We start from the raw sequence: 18,894 nt of genomic DNA on the forward strand, positions 1-18,894 counted from the left end.
ATCTTCCTCCACCTCCTCTGCTGACCTCATCTCTTGGCTGACTGTGGGTTGACAGTAAGTGGGATCTCCAACCTCATCATCATCACCCTGTGCGTTATCACACCCGTCGTCCTCAGAGCCAACCTGTTCCTGCCCTGACAAAAAACTAAAGTTGTCGCTCCAATCAGGTATTTGAGTCTTATCATCGTCTTCCTCATTGTCTCCACCAACAGGAGTTACAGTTTGGGAATGAGGGTCTACATTATGGTCAGAACCTTCTGCGTCTGGTCCTGGATCCGACTCATAAAGATTCTGGGCATCAGTGCAGATCATTTCCTCGTCTGGATTCACAGAAGCGCTGGAGTCGACCTCTGATTCCCAGGCTATAGTATGAGTAAACAGCTCTGCAGACTCAACCATCTGTTCTACCTCATACTCAGACGGGCAGCTGGAGATTTGGGAGCTGTGAGGAAGCAAGTGCGATTGGGGTGACACCTTTGAGGACTGGAGTATTTGTGATGTTGAAGTTGATGTGGAGGAGAGCCCACTTAAAGGAGCACTTGATATCCGTTGAAGCACCTGCTGTTTTTGTGCCTCATCTGGAATTTGTAGCGATTGGCGTGGCCGTAAGAAAGGGATCTTATCACATTGTCCGCTAAAAGAAGTAGACATTTTAGTTTGGCTGGAAGATGGTCTTTCTTCTGCAGATGTTACTGTTGCTTTAACACCTACCCCACGGACACAACCTTTTTTCCCCTTCCCAACACGCCTATTCCCCTTTCCACCAGCAGCAGGCCTTTTTCCACTCATTTTGGTGGTTAACTAATTCACAACTCTGGAGTTGTTTGCACAAAAAAACAATGGATGGGAACCGAGCAGAGCTGAGTGGCCAAACTGTGGTATTAGGCCAAAACTATTGGCTGGGTTAGATGCAGAAAAAAATTATATTCAATTTGCAACCTGATGGAGGTCTGTATAGATCAGATCTGGGCAACGTGCGGCCTGCGGGCCACATCTGGCCCTCTGGCTGTTCCAGTCCGGCCCGCGGACCGAGACAGCCGAAGGGCTGATAACAGTGGCCCACGGGCCGCACTGCACCGCACGCCGTCACCGCTCGCCGTCACTGCCCGCCTGCACACCGTCACCGCTGTCTCAATCCGTGGTCTCAATCCGCGGTGAATGCATTGGTGGAGGAGGGGCCGTTAGAAACAGCTGACACAATGGCATCAGCCTGCACACTGTGGAGAGTCAGTGCATCAGAGACAGGAGCGTAGGGAAACGGGGAGTGAAGTAAGTATATGCTGGACACAGGGGGGGCTTTAATGCTGGACACAGGGACGGCTTTGCTTTGATGCTGGACACAGGGGGGCTTTAATGCTGGACACAAGAGATGCTTTAATGCTGGACACAAGGGGGGCTCTCATGCTGTACATAGTGGGGCTCTCATGCTGGACATAGTAGGGGGCTCTCATGCTGGACACAGGGAGGGCTGTCATGCTGGACACAGGGGGGCTCTCATGCTGGACACAGGGGGGGCTCTCATGCTGGACACAGGGGGGGCTCTCATGCTGGACACAGGGGGGGCTCTCATGCTGGACACAGGGGGGGCTCTCATGCTGGACACAGGGGGGGCTCTCATGCTGGACACAGGGGGGGCTCTCATGCTGGACACAGGGGGGGCTCTCATGCTGGACACAGGGGGGGCTCTCATGCTGGACACAGGGGGGGCTCTCATGCTGGACACAGGGGGGGCTCTCATGCTGGACACAGGGGGGGGGGTCTCATGCTGGACACAGGGGGGTCTCATGCTGGACACAGGGGGGTCTCATGCTGGACACAGGGGGGTCTCATGCTGGACACAGGGGGGTCTCATGCTGGACACAGGGGGGTCTCATGCTGGACACAGGGGGGTCTCATGCTGGACACAGGGGGGTCTCATGCTGGACACAGGGGGGTCTCATGCTGGACACAGGGGGGACTCTCATGCTGGACACAGGGGGGACTCTCATGCTGGACACAGGGATGGCTGTCATGCTGGACACAGGGATGGCTGTCATGCTGGACACAGGGATGGCTGTCATGCTGGACACAGGGGGGGGCTCTCATGCTGGACGCAGGGGGGCTCTCATGCTGGACACAGGGGGGGCTCTCATGCTGGACACTAGGGAGGGCTGTCATGCTGGACACATGGGGGCTCTCATGCTGGACATAGGGGGGCTCTCATGCTGGACACTAGGGAGGGTTGTCATGCTGGACACAGAGGGGCTCTCATGCTGGACACAGGGGGGGCTCTCATGCTGGACACTAGGGAGGGCTGTCAGGCTGGACACAGGGGGGGCTCTCATGCTGGACATGGGGGGCTGTCATGCTGGACACTTGGAAGGGCTGTCATGCTGGACATGAGGGGGCTCTCGAGCTCTCATACTGGACATGGGGGGGTGGGTGGTGCACATGCTGGACTTGGGAGGGCTGTGTGGGGCTCATGCTGGACATGGGGGGCTGTGTATGGCTCATGCTGGACACGGGAGGGCTGTGTGGGGCTCATGCTGGACATAGGGGGCTGTGTGGGGCTCATGGTGGACACAGGAGAGCTGTGTGGTGCTCATGCTGGACACGGGAGGACTCTGTGGGGCACATACTGGACATGGGAGGGCTGTGTGGGGCTCATGCTGGACATGGGAGGCTGTGTGGGGCTGATGCTAGACATGGGGGGCTGTGTATGGCTCATGCTGGACACCGGAGGGCTGTGTGGGGCTCATGCTGGACATGGGGGGCTGTGTGGAGCTCATGGTGGACACAGGAGAGCTGTGTGGTGCTCATGCTGGACACGGGAGGACTGTGTGTGGCTCATACTGGACATGGGGGGGGCTGTGTGGGGCTCATGCTGGACATGGGGGGGCTGTGTGGGGCTCATGCTGGACTTGGGGGCTGTGTGAGGCTCATGCTGGACATGGGGGGCTGTGTGGGGCTCATGCTGGACATGGGGGGGGCTGTGTGGGGCTCATGCTGGACATGGGGGGCTTTGTGGGGCTCATGCTGGACATGGGGAGGCTGTGTGGGGCTCATGCTCATGTTAATATTAAAATTGAGCAGAATTCATTTCAGCCTATTGGTTCGGCCCTCCCCAACAGGCACGGTCTCTCATGTGGCCCCTCGGGAAAATTAATTGCCCACCCCTGGTATAGATGGATTAATAGAACAAGTCCCACACACAGCTAGAAGCCCAATATTTTTTCAGAGGTAGATGCAGAAAAAAATATATTCAGTTTGCAACCTGATGGAGGTCAGTATAGATGGACTAATACAACAAGTCCCACACACAGCTAGAAGCCCAATATTTTTTCAGAGGTAGATGCAGAAAAAAATATATTCAGTTTGCAACCTGATGGAGGTCAGTATAGATGGACTAATACAACAAGTCCCACACACAGCTAGAAGCCCAATATTTTTTCAGAGGTAGATGCAGAAAAAAATATATTCAGTTTGCAACCTGATGGAGGTCTGTATAGATGGATTAAGAGAACAAGTCCCACACACAGCTAGAAGCCCAATATTTTTTCAGAGGTAGATGCAGAAAAAAATATATTCAGTTTGCAACCTGATGGAGGTCTGTATAGATGGATTAATAGAACAAGTCCCACACACAGCTAGAAGCCCAATATTTTTTCAGAGGTAGATGCAGAAAAAAATATATTCAGTTTGCAACCTGATGGACGTCTGTATAGATGGATTAATAGAACAAGTCCCACACACAGCTAGAAGCCCAATATTTTTTCAGAGGTAGATGCAGAAAAAAATATATTCAGTTTGCAACCTGATGGAGGTCAGTATAGATGGACTAATACAACAAGACCCACACACAGCTAGAAGCCCAATATTTTTTCAGAGGTAGATGCAGAAAAAAAAATATTCAGTTTGCAACCTGATGGAGGTCAGTATAGATGGACTAATACAACAAGTCCCACACACAGCTAGAAGCCCAATATTTTTTCAGAGGTAGATGCAGAAAAAAATATATTCAGTTTGCAACCTGATGGAGGTCTGTATAGATGGATTAATAGAACAAGTCCCACACACAGGTAGAAGCCCAATATTTTTTCAGAGGTAGATGCAGAAAAAAATATATTCAGTTTGCAACAAGATGGAGGTCTGTATAGATGGATTAATAGAACAAGTCCCACACACAGGTAGAAGCCCAATATTTTTTCAGAGGTAGATGCAGAAAAAAATATATTCAGTTTGCAACCTGATGGAGGTCTGTATAGATGGATTAATAGAACAAGTCCCACACACAGCTAGAAGCCCAATATTTTTTCAGAGGTAGATGCAGAAAAAAATATATTCAATTTGCAACCTGATGGAGGTCTGTATAGATGGATTAATAGAACAAGTCCCACACACAGCTAGAAGCCCAATATTTTTTCAGAGCTAGATGCAGAAAAAAATATATTCAGTTTGCAACCTGATGGAGGTCAGTATAGATGGACTAATAGAATGATGCTATGCCCAAAAGATTTTACTTCACTAGGTGCAGTAAAAAAATTGGTATTCTATACACAGGTGGTATATCTTGCAACACAGATAGGCTACTCCACTGACTAACACACTCTGCAATAGGCCAAAAAGGATTAGCTTTGCTAGATTCAGCCAAATGCTGTGAAAAAAACTTGCACAGCACTGGCACAGACCTGCCTGGCAAAAACTGATAGGAACTGATGTAACCTAGTCCTGAAAAGGACTCCAATTACAATTAGTCTTTACTCCCACAATCTATTTAAGAGCACAGACCTGCCTGATAAAAGTCGTAGGAAATGCTGTAACCTAGTCCTTAAAAGGACTGCAATCACAACTATTCCCTACTCCCAAGCTATCTGTAGATTTGTGCGAAAATTGGCTTGAAATTAACAAGGTATAGCGCACACAGCAACAGCGGTGCCGTCTAACACGCAGCTGCAGCAGTGAGAAAATGGTGGCGATGGGGAAAATGGCTTGGTCTTATAGGGCAAGGACATGTGACATACACTGCCAATGACACATGCCCTTGCTTGTGTGAAAAAAAGCACTTCGCTCCGTGTGTGCGCTGCTGATAGGCTGACAGATTGCACCTCCCCACTGCAAATGCGGGAAAGAGAAAAAAAAATGGAGATCTTCATTGTTCCTGCAGAGATCCATCCCCTGCCCCTCCCCCCACCCCGCTGTACACTCAAACTGCGTATTAACATTAATTTTCATCATTACTGAGAAAAAATCCAGTTATGATTTTGGTGCACGAACAGTTATCGAACATAACCTCGAACAGCCGAATTTTTCTCAAATTGTTCGTGTTCGCCGAACGGCTCGAACACCGCCCAAAACAGCTCGAATTTGAGATTGGCGAACAGTTCGAGTAGAACAACGCTCATCTCTAGTCATCAGTTAGATTGCTGTGTGTATAAGGACACAGGTCACAGCAAACGCTCTGGTTGAGCAGAGAACGCTGCGGTGGTGAGTGGCCAGGAAAACGTTACCTGACTGACTACACTGATTCAGCTGTAACATTGGTAAAAGAGGGATAACGTTATAAAGTTGTTTTTCAGGGGTCGGCCTTGGGCCCTTAATTCCAGTGAAGAGAAATAATAATACTTCAGCATACCACAGCATTTTGTATGATTGTAGCTCCTTGTGTTAACAGTTTGGGGGGGTTGGCCCTTTTCTGTTCCTAATGACTGTGCCCAGTGCAGAAAGCAATGTCCATAAAAGCATGGTTGGGAGAGTTTGGTGTGAAATAAATTAACTGGACTGCACAGAGCCCCGACCTCAAATACATAGAACACCTCTGGGATGATGTAGAAAGGAGATTGAGATTCAGGCCCTCTCGCCAGCATAAGTATCTGATCTTACAAATGCTTTTCTGGATGAATGAGCAAAAATTCACACAGAAATACCGGCTAAATATTGCAGTAAGCCTTCCCAGAAGAGTGGAGCCGTTATAGCTGCAAAGTAGGAACAAATCCATATTAAATCAAACCAAGTAGGATCCCGGCACTCACATGTGAAATAATTAGTCTTAACAATAAACGGCTAATTTTTTTTCTCAATTGAAAAAAGCCCAGAAGGGGCTAATGACTTGTATGTTGAGACAACAACAAATGGCTAATTATTTCACATGTGAGTGCCGGGATCCTACTTGGTTTGATATGCATTTCCTTGACCAGAGGAAGAACCATATGGAGTGCCGACCAGCCTGCCTTTTCCTTGTAACTCCACATTAATACTGCAAGGTGGCTAACGGACACATAGTACTAAGAGGCTTGTTGGGTGCATCTGGGGCAGGTTTTACGGGCAGCCTGAGAGACGGGTGGGTCTGGCTGCCCACATACCCCACCTCTGGGTGTGCTTCACATAATAAAATAGAGTCTGTTTGACAAGTGGTCTGTGTCTGGAACTGAGAAGACCTCCTGTGTGATGTCTCCAGTCTGAGCCGGTATACTGGATGCTATCCAGCCTGTGTGTCCTGGACTGTCTCTAAAGTGACTGTGTTGGAACAGTTTACTTTGTTTTGCCTGCACTGAAAGGCCGTTTATTATCCTTTGCTTGTGGCATGGGTTATGAAGCACCAATAATCCAGCCTGGACATTTAAATGGAAAATGTTCCCATTTATACATGTCAAGCGCTTATCCCAGCACCACGTCACTAGGGGGGTGGCGGAATAAACCTACCTTCATTTACACTAACGCAAAACCTAGGTCAAGCCCAGCAACCACCATGTATTTTTTCTCTGCCCTATTCCATGCTTATCTAGGAGCTATAAGAGAGAAAATGCCAAATTGCCCATGACCTTTTTATTCTAGCTTTAGATGGGAGCCCTAGTGATATGCCATATTTATGGTTAGAAAACTGAGGCCCTGCTGTACCTGTCCATATAGAGGGCTTTTTGCAGATGCGTAATATTCTGCAACCCCAAAAAATAATTGAGCAAATATTTCCAAATTGCAATGCAAAAAAGAGGAAAATATATATATATTTTTTAGCTATTTGGAATCAGAATCAATAATACAGAGACTCCAATAGATTTAAGGAGAACAGACGCCCACCATAAAAAACACAGTCATGCAGCTTAAGACTTCCTTACCCTTTCTGCATACGTAACATTTTATCCCCATATTTCTCTCTCAGCTGAGTGTGAATACTCTCATCAATGCGCATGGGGTACATGGTGAGGGCGATGGCCAGCAGTGCATACATCTGCTCATTCTGCTTGTTAATCTGTGCAGAAGGAATACAAGGTTTGTAAATCCAGCGATCATTTATAATTTGATAATAAAAATATAAGAGATGGCAGAACACATAAGGGGCTTACCATTTCATACTTGTATGTGGTTCTCTGGAACATACTCTTGGTTCTCTGGATATATAGCAAGATGTTAGCGAACACATGAATGGCATCCTGATATCTTCACATCATAAGGTAGGCAAAGCCAACATAATAGTACGTGGTCACCTGACACTCCGGCACTCGGGAGGACATACTCTGCAAGCAGAAGATCAGACATACACTATATTTCCAGAACAACTGAACAGTAGTAAGAAATTATTACATGGTTGAGAGTACAGATAACAGAAATCTAAGTTCGAGCAAGACCTGCAGTAGTTCTCTTATCCAGATGTCCCAAAAGTTCTTGGCAGCCATTAGAAGGGTTATCCATCCATTCTCCCATTGATGCGGTGAAGTAGTCCTGTGCCCTTAGCAGAGAAACACCCCCAAAACATAATGTTTCCACCTCCATGATTGACAGTGGGGACGATATTTTTTGGGTCATAGGCAGCATTTCTCTTCCTCCAAACACGGCGAGTTGAGTTAATGCCAAAAAGTTAAATTTTGGTCTCATCTGACCACAGCACCTTCTCCCAATAACTCACAGAATCATCCAGGTGTTCATTGGCAAACTTCAGACGGGCCTGCACATGTGCCTTCTTGAGCAGGGGGGACCTTGTGGGCACTGCAGGATTTTAAACCTTTAAGGCGTAATGTGTTACCAATGGGTTTCTTGGTGACTGTGGTCCCAGCTGCCTTGAGATCATTAACAACTTCCCCCCCGTGTAGTTTTAGGCTGATCTCTCATCTTCCTCATGATCAAGGATACCCCACGAGGTGAGATTTTGCATGGTGCCCCAGATCAATGTCGATTGACAGTCATTTTGTATTTCTTCCATTTTCTTACTATTGCACCAACAGTTGTCTCCTTCTCACCCAGCATCTTACTTATGGTTTTGTAGCCCATTCCAGCTTTGTGCAGGTCTATGATCTTGTCTATGATCAAAGATACTTCCACATTCATAGGTAACAACTGGTTTGGTGCCAAACCAGACTTCTGCTTTACCATCGCAGCAACCAATAGTTGTACGTGCTTATTAATAGTAATGGTAGATGGTACCTTCTTATTGAGCTCAATGTTTTCCAACACTTTAATAGCCTGATAATAATCTCCAAGAAGCGAATGCAGATGAAGCAGTCCAACCAAGCAGAAGTATCCAAGCATCTTGTATAGGGAATGTCTGCCGTATTCTCCAGCTACACTTTCAGGGTCACCTGGGGAAGAGAGAAAAAGGATTTATAAAAAGAAACTAAAACTATGCTATGTATTGCATAAGTAACTATTAGAGATGAGCGTTGTTCTACTTGAACTGTTCGCCAATCTCAAATTCGAGCTGTTTTGGGCGGTGTTCGAGCCGTTCGGCGAACACGAACAATTTGAGAAAAATTCGGCTGTTTGAGGTTATGTTCGATAACTGTTCGTGCACCAAAATCATAACTGGATTTTTTCTCAGTAATGATGAAAATTAATGTTAATACGCAGTTTGAGTGTACAGCGGGGCGGGGGGAGGGGCAGGGGATGGATCTCTGCAGGAACAATGAAGATCTCCATTTTTTTTTTCTCTTTCCCGCATTTACAGTGGGGAGGTGCAATCTGTCAGCCTATCAGCAGCGCACACACGGAGCGAAGTGCTTTTTTTCACACAAGCAAGGGCATGTGTCATTGGCAGTGTATGTCACATGTCCTTGCCCTATAAGACCAAGCCATTTTCCCCGTCGCCACCATTTTCTCACTGCTGCAGCTGCGTGTTAGACGGCACCGCTGTTGCTGTGTGCGCTATACCTTGTTAATTTCAAGCCAATTTTCGCACAAATCTACAGATAGCTTGGGAGTAGGGAATAGTTGTGATTGCAGTCCTTTTAAGGACTAGGTTACAGCATTTCCTACGACTTTTATCAGGCAGGTCTGTGCTCTTAAATAGATAGATTGTGGGAGTAAAGACTAATTGTAATTGGAGTCCTTTTCAGGACTAGGTTACATCAGTTCCTATCAGTTTTTGCCAGGCAGGTCTGTGCCAGTGCTGTGCAAGTTTTTTTCACAGCATTTGGCTGAATCTAGCAAAGCTAATCCTTTTTGGCCTATTGCAGAGTGTGTTAGTCAGTGGAGTAGCCTATCTGTGTTGCAAGATATACCACCTGTGTATAGAATACCAATTTTTTTACTGCACCTAGTGAAGTAAAATCTTTTGGGCATAGCATCATTCTATTAGTCCATCTATACTGACCTCCATCAGGTTGCAAATTGAATATAATTTTTTTCTGCATCTAGCTCTGAAAAAATATTGGGCTTCTAGCTGTGTGTGGGACTTGTTCTATTAATCCATCTATACAGACCTCCATCAGGTTGCAAACTGAATATATTTTTTTCTGCATCTACCTCTGAAAAAATATTGGGCTTCTAGCTGTGTGTGGGACTTGTTCTATTAATCCATCTATACAGACCTCCATCAGGTTGCAAACTGAATATATTTTTTTCTGCATCTACCTCTGAAAAAATATTGGGCTTCTACTGTGTGTGGGACTTGTTCTATTAATCCATCTATACAGACCTCCATCAGGTTGCAAACTGAATATAATTTTTTTCTGCATCTACCTCTGAAAAAATATTTGGGCTTCTAGCTGTGTGTGGGACTTGTTCTATTAGTCCATCTATACTGACCTCCATAAGGTTGCAAACTGAATATAATTTTTTTCTGCATCTACCTCTGAAAAAATATTTGGGCTTCTAGCTGTGTGTGGGACTTGTTCTATTAATCCATCTATACAGACCTCCATCAGGTTGCAAACTGAATATATTTTTTTCTGCATCTACCTCTGAAAAAATATTGGGCTTCTAGCTGTGTGTGGGACTTGTTCTATTACTCCATCTATACAGACCTCCATCAGGTTGCAAACTGAATATAATTTTTTTCTGCATCTACCTCTGAAAAAATATTTGGCCTTCTAGCAGTGTGTGGGACTTGTTCTATTAGTCCATCTATACTGACCTCCATCAGGTTGCAAACTGAATATAATTTTTTTCTGCATCTAACTCTGAAAAAATATTTGGCCTTCTAGCAGTGTGTGGGTCTCATTTTATTAGGCCATCTATACCAAGCTCCACCAGCTTTTCAATTAATAATAATTTTTCGCTGCATCTAGCCCTGAAAATAATTTTTCTTCCCAATAGTGGTAGCAATAGAAATATGGGGCGCGCTCCTGGCTTACAAAAATATACGCTTCATAACAAAAAACACCAGCTTAGCGCATTAATAAGATGGCATCATCGTCTCTCCCAGTGCTAGGCCTACTACCCAGGCTAGCATCCCTGTGCCTAAAACACAATGTATGGGTCCGCGCTAGCCACTATGCTGAGGGGTCTAAAGCTGCTGCTAACGCTTTATAACAATTCAATTGGCAGATTTTCACAGAGCTCTTCCACAATGCCCACCCATCGGGACAACAGTTGCCCACCTTCCCTATGGGATCTAGTGGCGAATAGTTGATGCCATTAATCAGAGCGTCAGTTGCCCCGTCGACGTGGCAAGCATACGGTAAGGCATGGGAAGAGTGGACACGACTAGTAGCAGGCAGACGGGTTGACCAATGTGAACAAGCCAGATCAAAAGTCACCATAGAATTTCTCCACCAGCTAATGATGAGGGGCATATCAGGGGCGTCAGCGCAGCGGTGTCTGACCGGAGTAGCATTTCACTTCCAAACTACTGAATTGGGGAGATGTGACAAAGATTCATCATCAGACAATCCATAAAAGGGTGGAAAAGGGGTCAGCCAAGTCAGGAGTGTATACGTCCCGTCCCGTGTCACTAAAACTGATTTCTCACATCATATCCCTAACACCATTAACATGACACTCACAATTTGAAGCAACACTACTGTCTACTGCATTTGTGATCGCCTTCTTCGGGGCGCTATGCATAAGCGAATTAGTCCCTCAATCCAAAATTAGCACCAGTGGAGGCTTATTACACCAGGACGTAGTCATAGGCAATAATGCAATACGTCTACGCATACACAAATCGAAAATGGTTCCAGCGGGCAGGGGCACTTGGGTACTTCTACAACCCACAAACGGTACACTGAGTCGGGTAACAATAGTAAAACCATATCTAACCATCAGATCACAAAGTAATTTGTTCCTATCACACATTGATGGGACGCCATTATCAAGATACCAGTTCCAAGCTATATTTAATAAATGCATAACATCGGCAGGGAACCACCCCAAAGATTACGGGACACACTCATTCCGCATAGGCGCGGCCACAGAAGCAGCAAGAGCAGGACTGTCAGAAACGGAAGTTCAGAGGATAGAGAGATGGTGATCCACGTGTTTGGCAAGATACACAAGACCGGACTTGTTATCCTAACGTGGTTTGTTTCTTTTATAGGTGACGCTAAGCCGACAGTGTGGGTGATAGGCCACTCGTATATATATTGGGCAGATTAAAGGGCGAAAGTCCGCCCAGGCGGGAGGAAATTAGAGTTTCATAACACATATTTCAACTGGAGAGGTATTAGAGGCCTGCTATGGCCACAGGTACTAATGGAGGTAATCAAGGTAGGGAGAGAGGCAAGATGTCTGGTCATCTTAGTTATACAGGCCGGGGGAAACAACCTAGGTCATCACAAGAGCGCATAACTAATGGCAATAATGAAACTAGACACTGAGCGCTTCAGAGAATTTTTCACAAAACTAGCTATAGTATGGTCAGAGATTGTGCCGATAGCGGTATGGCAAGGTGCGCGAGACATCACGGCCATCGAACGGACAAGGCGGGTAATAAATATTCGGATGGCAAAATTTAGAAGAGACAGAGGCGGTGTAGTGGTACGACACCGACAACTGGAAGGAGATAAAGCAGGCCTCATACGGCCCGACGGTGTTCACTTAATGGATATTGGACTGGACATATTCCTGTCAGGACTCCAGGATGGAGTGGAACAAGCGTTAAGAGTGATGGGTGGGGGTCAGAGTCCTGCATACGAGTACGCAGGATCCTCCGTGGCCTGGAAATAGAAAGGACATGTTGGAGAGTTACACTTGTTGGCCAAGTTGCCGGAGTGGAGACCCAGGGCATGCTGCAACAAGCTGAATTATTTTAGAAATAAAATGTCTTTCTAATGGAATGAGTATAAAGAGTTAATAAAGCTGTGACCGATCCTCACCCATCCAGTTGTAAGAGTTACATTATTGTATTGTCAAGGAAAGGGGGGCGGTAGGGGGGCTGAGCGTCTGGGTTTGGTTGGGGGTCCCCACAGTCTGCCTAGGCTAGATGCATTTAAAAATTCTTATTAGATACACAGGCGGTGCAGCTTGCTTCGCAGCTGGGCTACTACGCCCAAAGTATTGCCTAGGCTAGATGCAGTTAAAAATTCTACGCTGACTAGCAGACACTGAAGATTTGGAGCAGACCTCTGAGTAAACAGCTCTTCAGACTCAATCATCTGTGTTACCCCAAGCCATAGTGTATCTACAAAAGACAAAAATATATCTCATACCCTACCATCATTATATATAAATGTAAAGCAAAGTTGCATAATAAATATAGGGTACTTAGTGAACTATTTTTGATCAAAAAAAGTATACAAGCCGTCCCACCAGCGGCAAGGTGACCCTAAATTGGGACGGTACCTATACTGCCTATATTAAAAACCTTACTGTATATCAAAGTTGAAGTAATGCATATAAAAGGGTAGACAAATAGGACCGGGTCCCAACTCCAGACCACCTAGGCCCGTGGTAAGCTACATATATACTAATCAGCTCAACAAAGGGGATGCCACACCCTTAAATTGCACAGAATGCAAACAAGACAAAAAACCAAGCAATGTGAACTGAGGTCTAAGATGGTAGACATGCAAGAAATAGGAGCATGTTCACACTAGCAAAAAGAAGCAAAACCTACAAAAGACAAAAATATATCTCATACCCTACCATCATTATATATAAATGTAAAGCAAAGTTGCATAATAAATATAGGGTACTTAGTGAACTATTTTTGATCAAAAAAAGTATACAAGCCGTCCCACCAGCGGCAAGGTGACCCTAAATTGGGACGGTACCTATACTGCCTATATTAAAAACCTTACTGTATATCAAAGTTGAAGTAATGCATATAAAAGGGTAGACAAATAGGACCGGGTCCCAACTCCAGACCACCTAGGCCCGTGGTAAGCTACATATATACTAATCAGCTCAACAAAGGGGATGCCACACCCTTAAATTGCACAGAATGCAAACAAGCCATAGTGTATGTAGTTTCTTACAGTTAAAAGGGGGGGGGGAGCGACCCAACCCACCTGGAATTGACGATGCCAACGTCACGTAAGACACAGCAAGGGGACTCCAAAAAGAGTTTCAATTTTTTCCCAAAATTGTGGCACAGACACCACTTAACCCTAGAACGCATACCTGGGGCCTCGCAGTCCCGCCCTGTTAATTGTTTTCTATTTTCTGCAAGATTACTTTAGTTAGAATTTTGAAACTCTAGGTATTCTTCATGTATATAGTTGTTTGTCATTTGAGTTTGAGTTATTCAATGTTATTTGCACACGGGCCTAAAAGGCCCCAGGTATATGAAAGTGTAGATTTTTATGGTCATGCGTTCTAGGGTTAAGTGGCATCAATTGCCCCACAGTTGCTTAAAACGGTTGGTGAGATGATATTACCAAATCCTCAAGCTTTTAGCCTCCCAAGGATAACACAGGATTAGAAAAGTCCTTGCGAATCCATGATTTGTTCATCTTTATGAACGTGAGTCTGTCTACATTCTCAGTGGACAGCCGCGTGCGCTTATCTGTCAGCACACCATAAGCAGCGCTGAACACACGTTCAGAGAGAACACTGGCTGCAGGGCATGACAAGATCTCCAAGGCGTGAGTGGCGAGCTCCGGCCATTTTTCCAGATTGGAATACCAAAATGAGCAAGGGTCCAGTGACACAGTCATGGCTTCGATGTTCACTTGGAGATACTCCTGCACCATCCTCTCTAGGCATTGACTATGTGTCAGACTTCTTGTCTCCTGTGGCCTTGCAAAGGATGGTCTAAAAAAGTGGTGAAACGATTTCACAAAATTGCTGTTACCAGCAGATACTGTGTTACTGTTACGGTTTGAGTGATGAAGACTCGACAGTCCCGCGGTTGGCAAGTTAGAACTGTGAGATTCACTTCGTGCACCACTGGTGTTTTGTGGAAAAGCACATGTAAGATTCTGCAACAGCGTCTGCAGATACTCCTGCATGCGTCAATCCCTTTTTATGGCAGGAATTATTTCGGCAAATTTACTTTTGTACCGGGGATCTAAGAGTGTGGCAACCCAGTAGTCGAGATTACTTCGAATTCTGCAATCTGAGGGTCATGTTGCAGGTAGTGCAGCAAGAAGGCACTCATGTGTCTTGCGCATCCAGGAGGACCAAGTCCTTGTTGTGTTGGTAGCGAGGTAAGAATCATGCTTCTTTCCTCTGCCCTCTCCCCCCAACCTCGCACAACAGAAATGTGATCAAGGTCTCCCTCATCTGATGAGTCTTCCATGCCCATCGCCAGTTCATCCTCCACTTCTTCCTCGGCTCCTGCACCTTCCTCAACAGTTTGGCTGCTACCATGCGCCCTGTTTAATCCCTCTCCCCCACCCTCCCATGCCTGCCTCCTTGGTGCTGCCAACCGTCTGGACCTTGGAGATGTTATCCCTTCCGCATACGACTCCTCCTCTACTTCCTCCACCTCCTCTTGTCCGACCACCTGACTCTGAATTCTGTTTAATGTGTGCTCCAGCATGTAAATCACCGGAATAGTTATGCTGATAATGGCATCGTCGTCAGCACTAAACATCTTCGTCGCCATTTCAAAACTGTGCAGAAAGGTGTGTGGCGCCCCTGAGGGTGCAGTCACCACAGAGTTACTGCATCTCACCCAGAGGTGTGGTATCTCACCCTCAGGTAAGGAAGGCGTATGGCTCGGGACCCTAACACCTGCATCCAACACATACCCGCAGTGGGGTTAGGGCGAGATTGCTCCTAAGGGAGAGCACAGTCCCAGGTCCCTAGCTGGTGGGAGGATCCTATGTAGTGGGTGCTTAGGGGAGCAGCTTAGGGGAGCACATGACAGGGAGAGTATAAATAGGAAGCCATCTTAAAAAGAGCAAGCCAGTCAGAGGAGGAAAAGTGACAGGAGCAGAGGCTCGGCATGAGCTCTGCTCCGGAGGCGGGCCTAGCCTGGGAAGCCCAGGACTGAAGGAGAGAAGAGAGGAGTGGGAGCAGGAAGGCTCCAGGAACCGAAGGGACCCTAGGGCTACGGGCCAGTGCAGAAGGCCACCTGTACTCCCGCTGCTACCAGGAGGTAGAAGGGTCAAGCCAGATAAGGGGAACCGGTCCCTCAACTAGAGGAGAAACAGCAAGGCTCAACTAGAAACCGGAGGCTGCAGCATTTCATGTACTGCAGGCAAAAGTCCACACCAGTCTCACTAAGAAGGTAGCCACATAGGACCCAGGGGACGGAACACAAGTCGCCCGCCAAGGCCCGAGGATACCGGATAGAAGTGTCACTGGGTGTGAGGTGCAGGGAGAAGGCCAGAGAAAGGACACACAGAAGGGGGTCCTGCTAAGTACTCCGGAGCTATCTGGGGGTGGACTGAGCCCCTCACTGAGTACGCACAGCACGACGGGTGAGATAGCTCTGGTACCTGTAATCTGGACTGCAACAACTGTGAGTAAAGATCTTGGGACTGCATCACACGGACTCTGTGTTCATTACTGACTCCCTGCACTACAACCACCATCATCCACCCACACTGCCCTGAAGCTACACTTTTCCTGTGGTGAGTAATAATACCATTGCAGCAAAACCACCAGCTTCAGAGGACTGTTCCGCAGCGGCGGCCCCTTTGGCCGCACTCCACAGGTGGCGTAGTCGGACATTATAAAATCCATATATACAAATTACCGTTGGATTGACCACCCTGGGTCACGGACCGGGTCACCGCCACAGTGACTACAACCCCCAGCGTCTACCGGCCCGGCTCCGGGTACCCCACGGCCCAGGGGGTGCGTCAACTTCATAGGTCCCTGATCTGAGACCACTCCTGCTGTGTGATTTGCCCCACCTCTGGATCTCGTTGGCCCAGGCTATACGTCAGAAACTATTGCACCAGGGCTTGTCGGTGCTGCCACAGTCGCTGCAACATGTGCAGAGTTGAATTCCACCGTGTCGGCACATCGCATTTCAGCCGGTGAACTGGCAGGCCCAACGACTTCTGTAGAGATGTAAGTCGTTGAGCTGCGGGATGCGAACGGCGGAAGTGAGCACACAGCGACCGTGCCCTCTGCAGAAGGCCATCTAGTCCGGGATAGTGGGCTAAAAATTTATGGACAACCAGGTTCAACACGTGAGCCATACAAGGCACGTGTGTGACATTGCCCCGGCGAAGGGCCGCACCCAGGTTTGCAGCATTGTCGCACACGGCCTTCCCTGGTTGCAGGTCCAGTGGAGACAACCATTCATGAAACTGGGTCTCCAGAGCTGACCACAAGTCCTCAGCTGTGTGACTCACATTTCCCAGACATTTCAAAGTAAACACTGATGCCGTTGAGCCCTGCTGCCAGCATAGTAAGGAGGTGCGCAGTTAGAAAGCAGGTGGCATTACCAGACAGGCTTTGGGTGCAGGTGGAGGACCGAGAGGAGGTTGAGGAGGCAGAAGCAGTGGAGGAACTTCTAGATAAAGAGGATTGACGTACAACTCGCGGGGACGGCAAGACTTGGACAGCAGCCCCTTGTCCTGCTGTCACCATAGTTACCCAGTGCCCTGTCAGCGACATGTAACGCCCCTGTCCATGCCTACTCGTCCAAGTGTCTGTGGTGAAATGCACCCTGTCACACACAGAGTTTCTCAAAGAAGCGGTGATGTTGTGTGCGACATGCTGGTGGAGCGCAGGCACACCTTTCTTTGAGAAGTAGTGCCGACTGGGCATCTGGTACTGGGGCACTGCGACGGACATAAGGTCTCAAAAATCCACTGTGTCCTCCAGGCGGAAAGGCAGCATTTCTGTAGCCAACAGCTTGCAGATGGTGAAATTCAACCTCTTAGCTTTCTCATGGCTAGGAGGAAATGGTCTTTTACTTGTCCACATCTGAGGGACCGAGGGCTGGCTGTTGTGCTTTGACGGGGTTGAGTAGGGTGTCCCTGGCAAACTGCCGGTCTGTGAGGAAGATGCAGGCGGACATGTTAGGTTGCCTTTATCCAAAGGTGGTGCTCTCGATGTCAGAGAGCTCTCAACACCAGCAGGTGTTTCCACTTCCCAATGAACTGACGACCTGCCAATCACACTGGCTGTTGCAGGTAAAGAGGTGGCAGGTCTGCGTCCAAAAACATGTGTGACTGCTGTCCCCCCAGTCACAGAGGATGAAGAGGCCGCGGATGCACAAGATGGAGCAGACGGTGGTTGGCCCAGCCCGCTAGGCCGCATTGTAGCACAGTGAGCTTCCCACTGCAACTTATGCTTCATATCCATGTGACGGTACATGCATGAAGTACTCAAACTATGGATTTTTTGGCCTCTACTTAGCTTTTGGTGACAAATATTACAGATAACACGAGTTGGGTCATCCTTATCGATCTGAATAAATGCCCAGGCTATGCAAGGCTTAGAGCCCATGCGACCTGAAGAGCCACTACGACTTGTGTTCAGAGGCGGAGTTGTGGTTGAGGATGCAGTTGTTGACGTGCTTCCAGTACTCCGTCTCTGTCCAGGAAGGCGCATCCTAACCTCGTCGTCAATAGCATCTGTGACGCCCCGCTGCGCTTGGTATCACAGATCCTAGAAGAGTGTATTGATGGAATCCTCCACAAGAGGCCCCCATAAACATTCACACATCTCCACCTTCCACCTCAGACCAGCAGAGGGAGCCCGTTAGGGATATAAATAGGGAAGGTGGAGCTAGGCAGTTCAGTTCCTCTGAAGAGTTCCTGCAGCAAAGAAGCCTAAGAGAGGTCAGTCTGCAGTGGAGTTCAGTCTAGTCTAGAGAACTCACTTAATAGTTCAGCAGTGGAGCACGAGGCTCCTGCTAGCTAGATTCAGGGAGCCCAGATAGAGCTTAAGGTGTGCCGGTGTCATAAGATCGGTGAAGCGCGGCAAGCTGCCGTTAGTGTGTATAGCCTATTGAGGGCCCGAGTAGGCCGAAGGCGAGTGGCGAGTTAGTACATAAGGGGCAGAGGAGCTTAACCAGCTCACCCCGAAGCATTTACCGGACACCGGATCCGAGCTTACCGGGATCTCTATGACCCAGTAAGACATAACCGGAATCCCTGGAGAACTACAAGTCCCAGGATCGCTAAGGTGCTGATACGTAACAGAGCCAGGAGACTCTTAGGCCCCGCATACTGGGAGCGTGAACTTCTAGAGAAGGCCCTACCACAAGGTCAGCCAGCGCAGGACAGAGACAAAGTTAGGCCTAGCTCCAGGCAGGTCAGAAACTTACTGCGCAGAGGCAAGAAACAGGAGGCCCTACACCCGCTCATTGGGGAGGATCCTGATATGCACCCTTCACCCTACAGTGCTCCAGGA

The 18,894-nt window shown here is 47.6% G+C and overlaps 1 protein-coding gene across 16 annotated transcripts in view; it reads right to left on the bottom strand.

The window, feature by feature from the left end:
* The window catches only part of LOC141157322 (microtubule-associated serine/threonine-protein kinase 3-like), a 490,040-nt gene that overhangs the window by 129,542 nt on the left and 341,604 nt on the right, over nucleotides 1-18,894 (bottom strand). For 4 of the 16 annotated variants that reach the window (XM_073644412.1, XM_073644411.1, XM_073644409.1 and 1 more), the window contains exons 3-5: nucleotides 8,395-8,549; nucleotides 7,320-7,490; nucleotides 7,092-7,225 (exon numbers count right to left, since the gene is read on the bottom strand). The exons of 9 other annotated variants lie outside the window; for them this stretch is intronic. In XM_073644412.1, the coding sequence (XP_073500513.1) occupies nucleotides 7,092-7,122 (31 nt within the window). In that variant the 5' untranslated portion in view covers nucleotides 7,123-7,225; nucleotides 7,320-7,490; nucleotides 8,395-8,549. 3 more of the 16 variants (XM_073644410.1, XM_073644418.1, XM_073644414.1) reach the window with 3 other exon arrangements.

The sequence above is a fragment of the Phyllobates terribilis genome, unplaced genomic scaffold (assembly GCF_046119375.1).
Source record: "Phyllobates terribilis strain yellow unplaced genomic scaffold, ASM4611937v1 Scaffold_8__6_contigs__length_399053987, whole genome shotgun sequence".
Lineage (NCBI taxonomy): Eukaryota > Metazoa > Chordata > Amphibia > Anura > Dendrobatidae > Phyllobates > Phyllobates terribilis.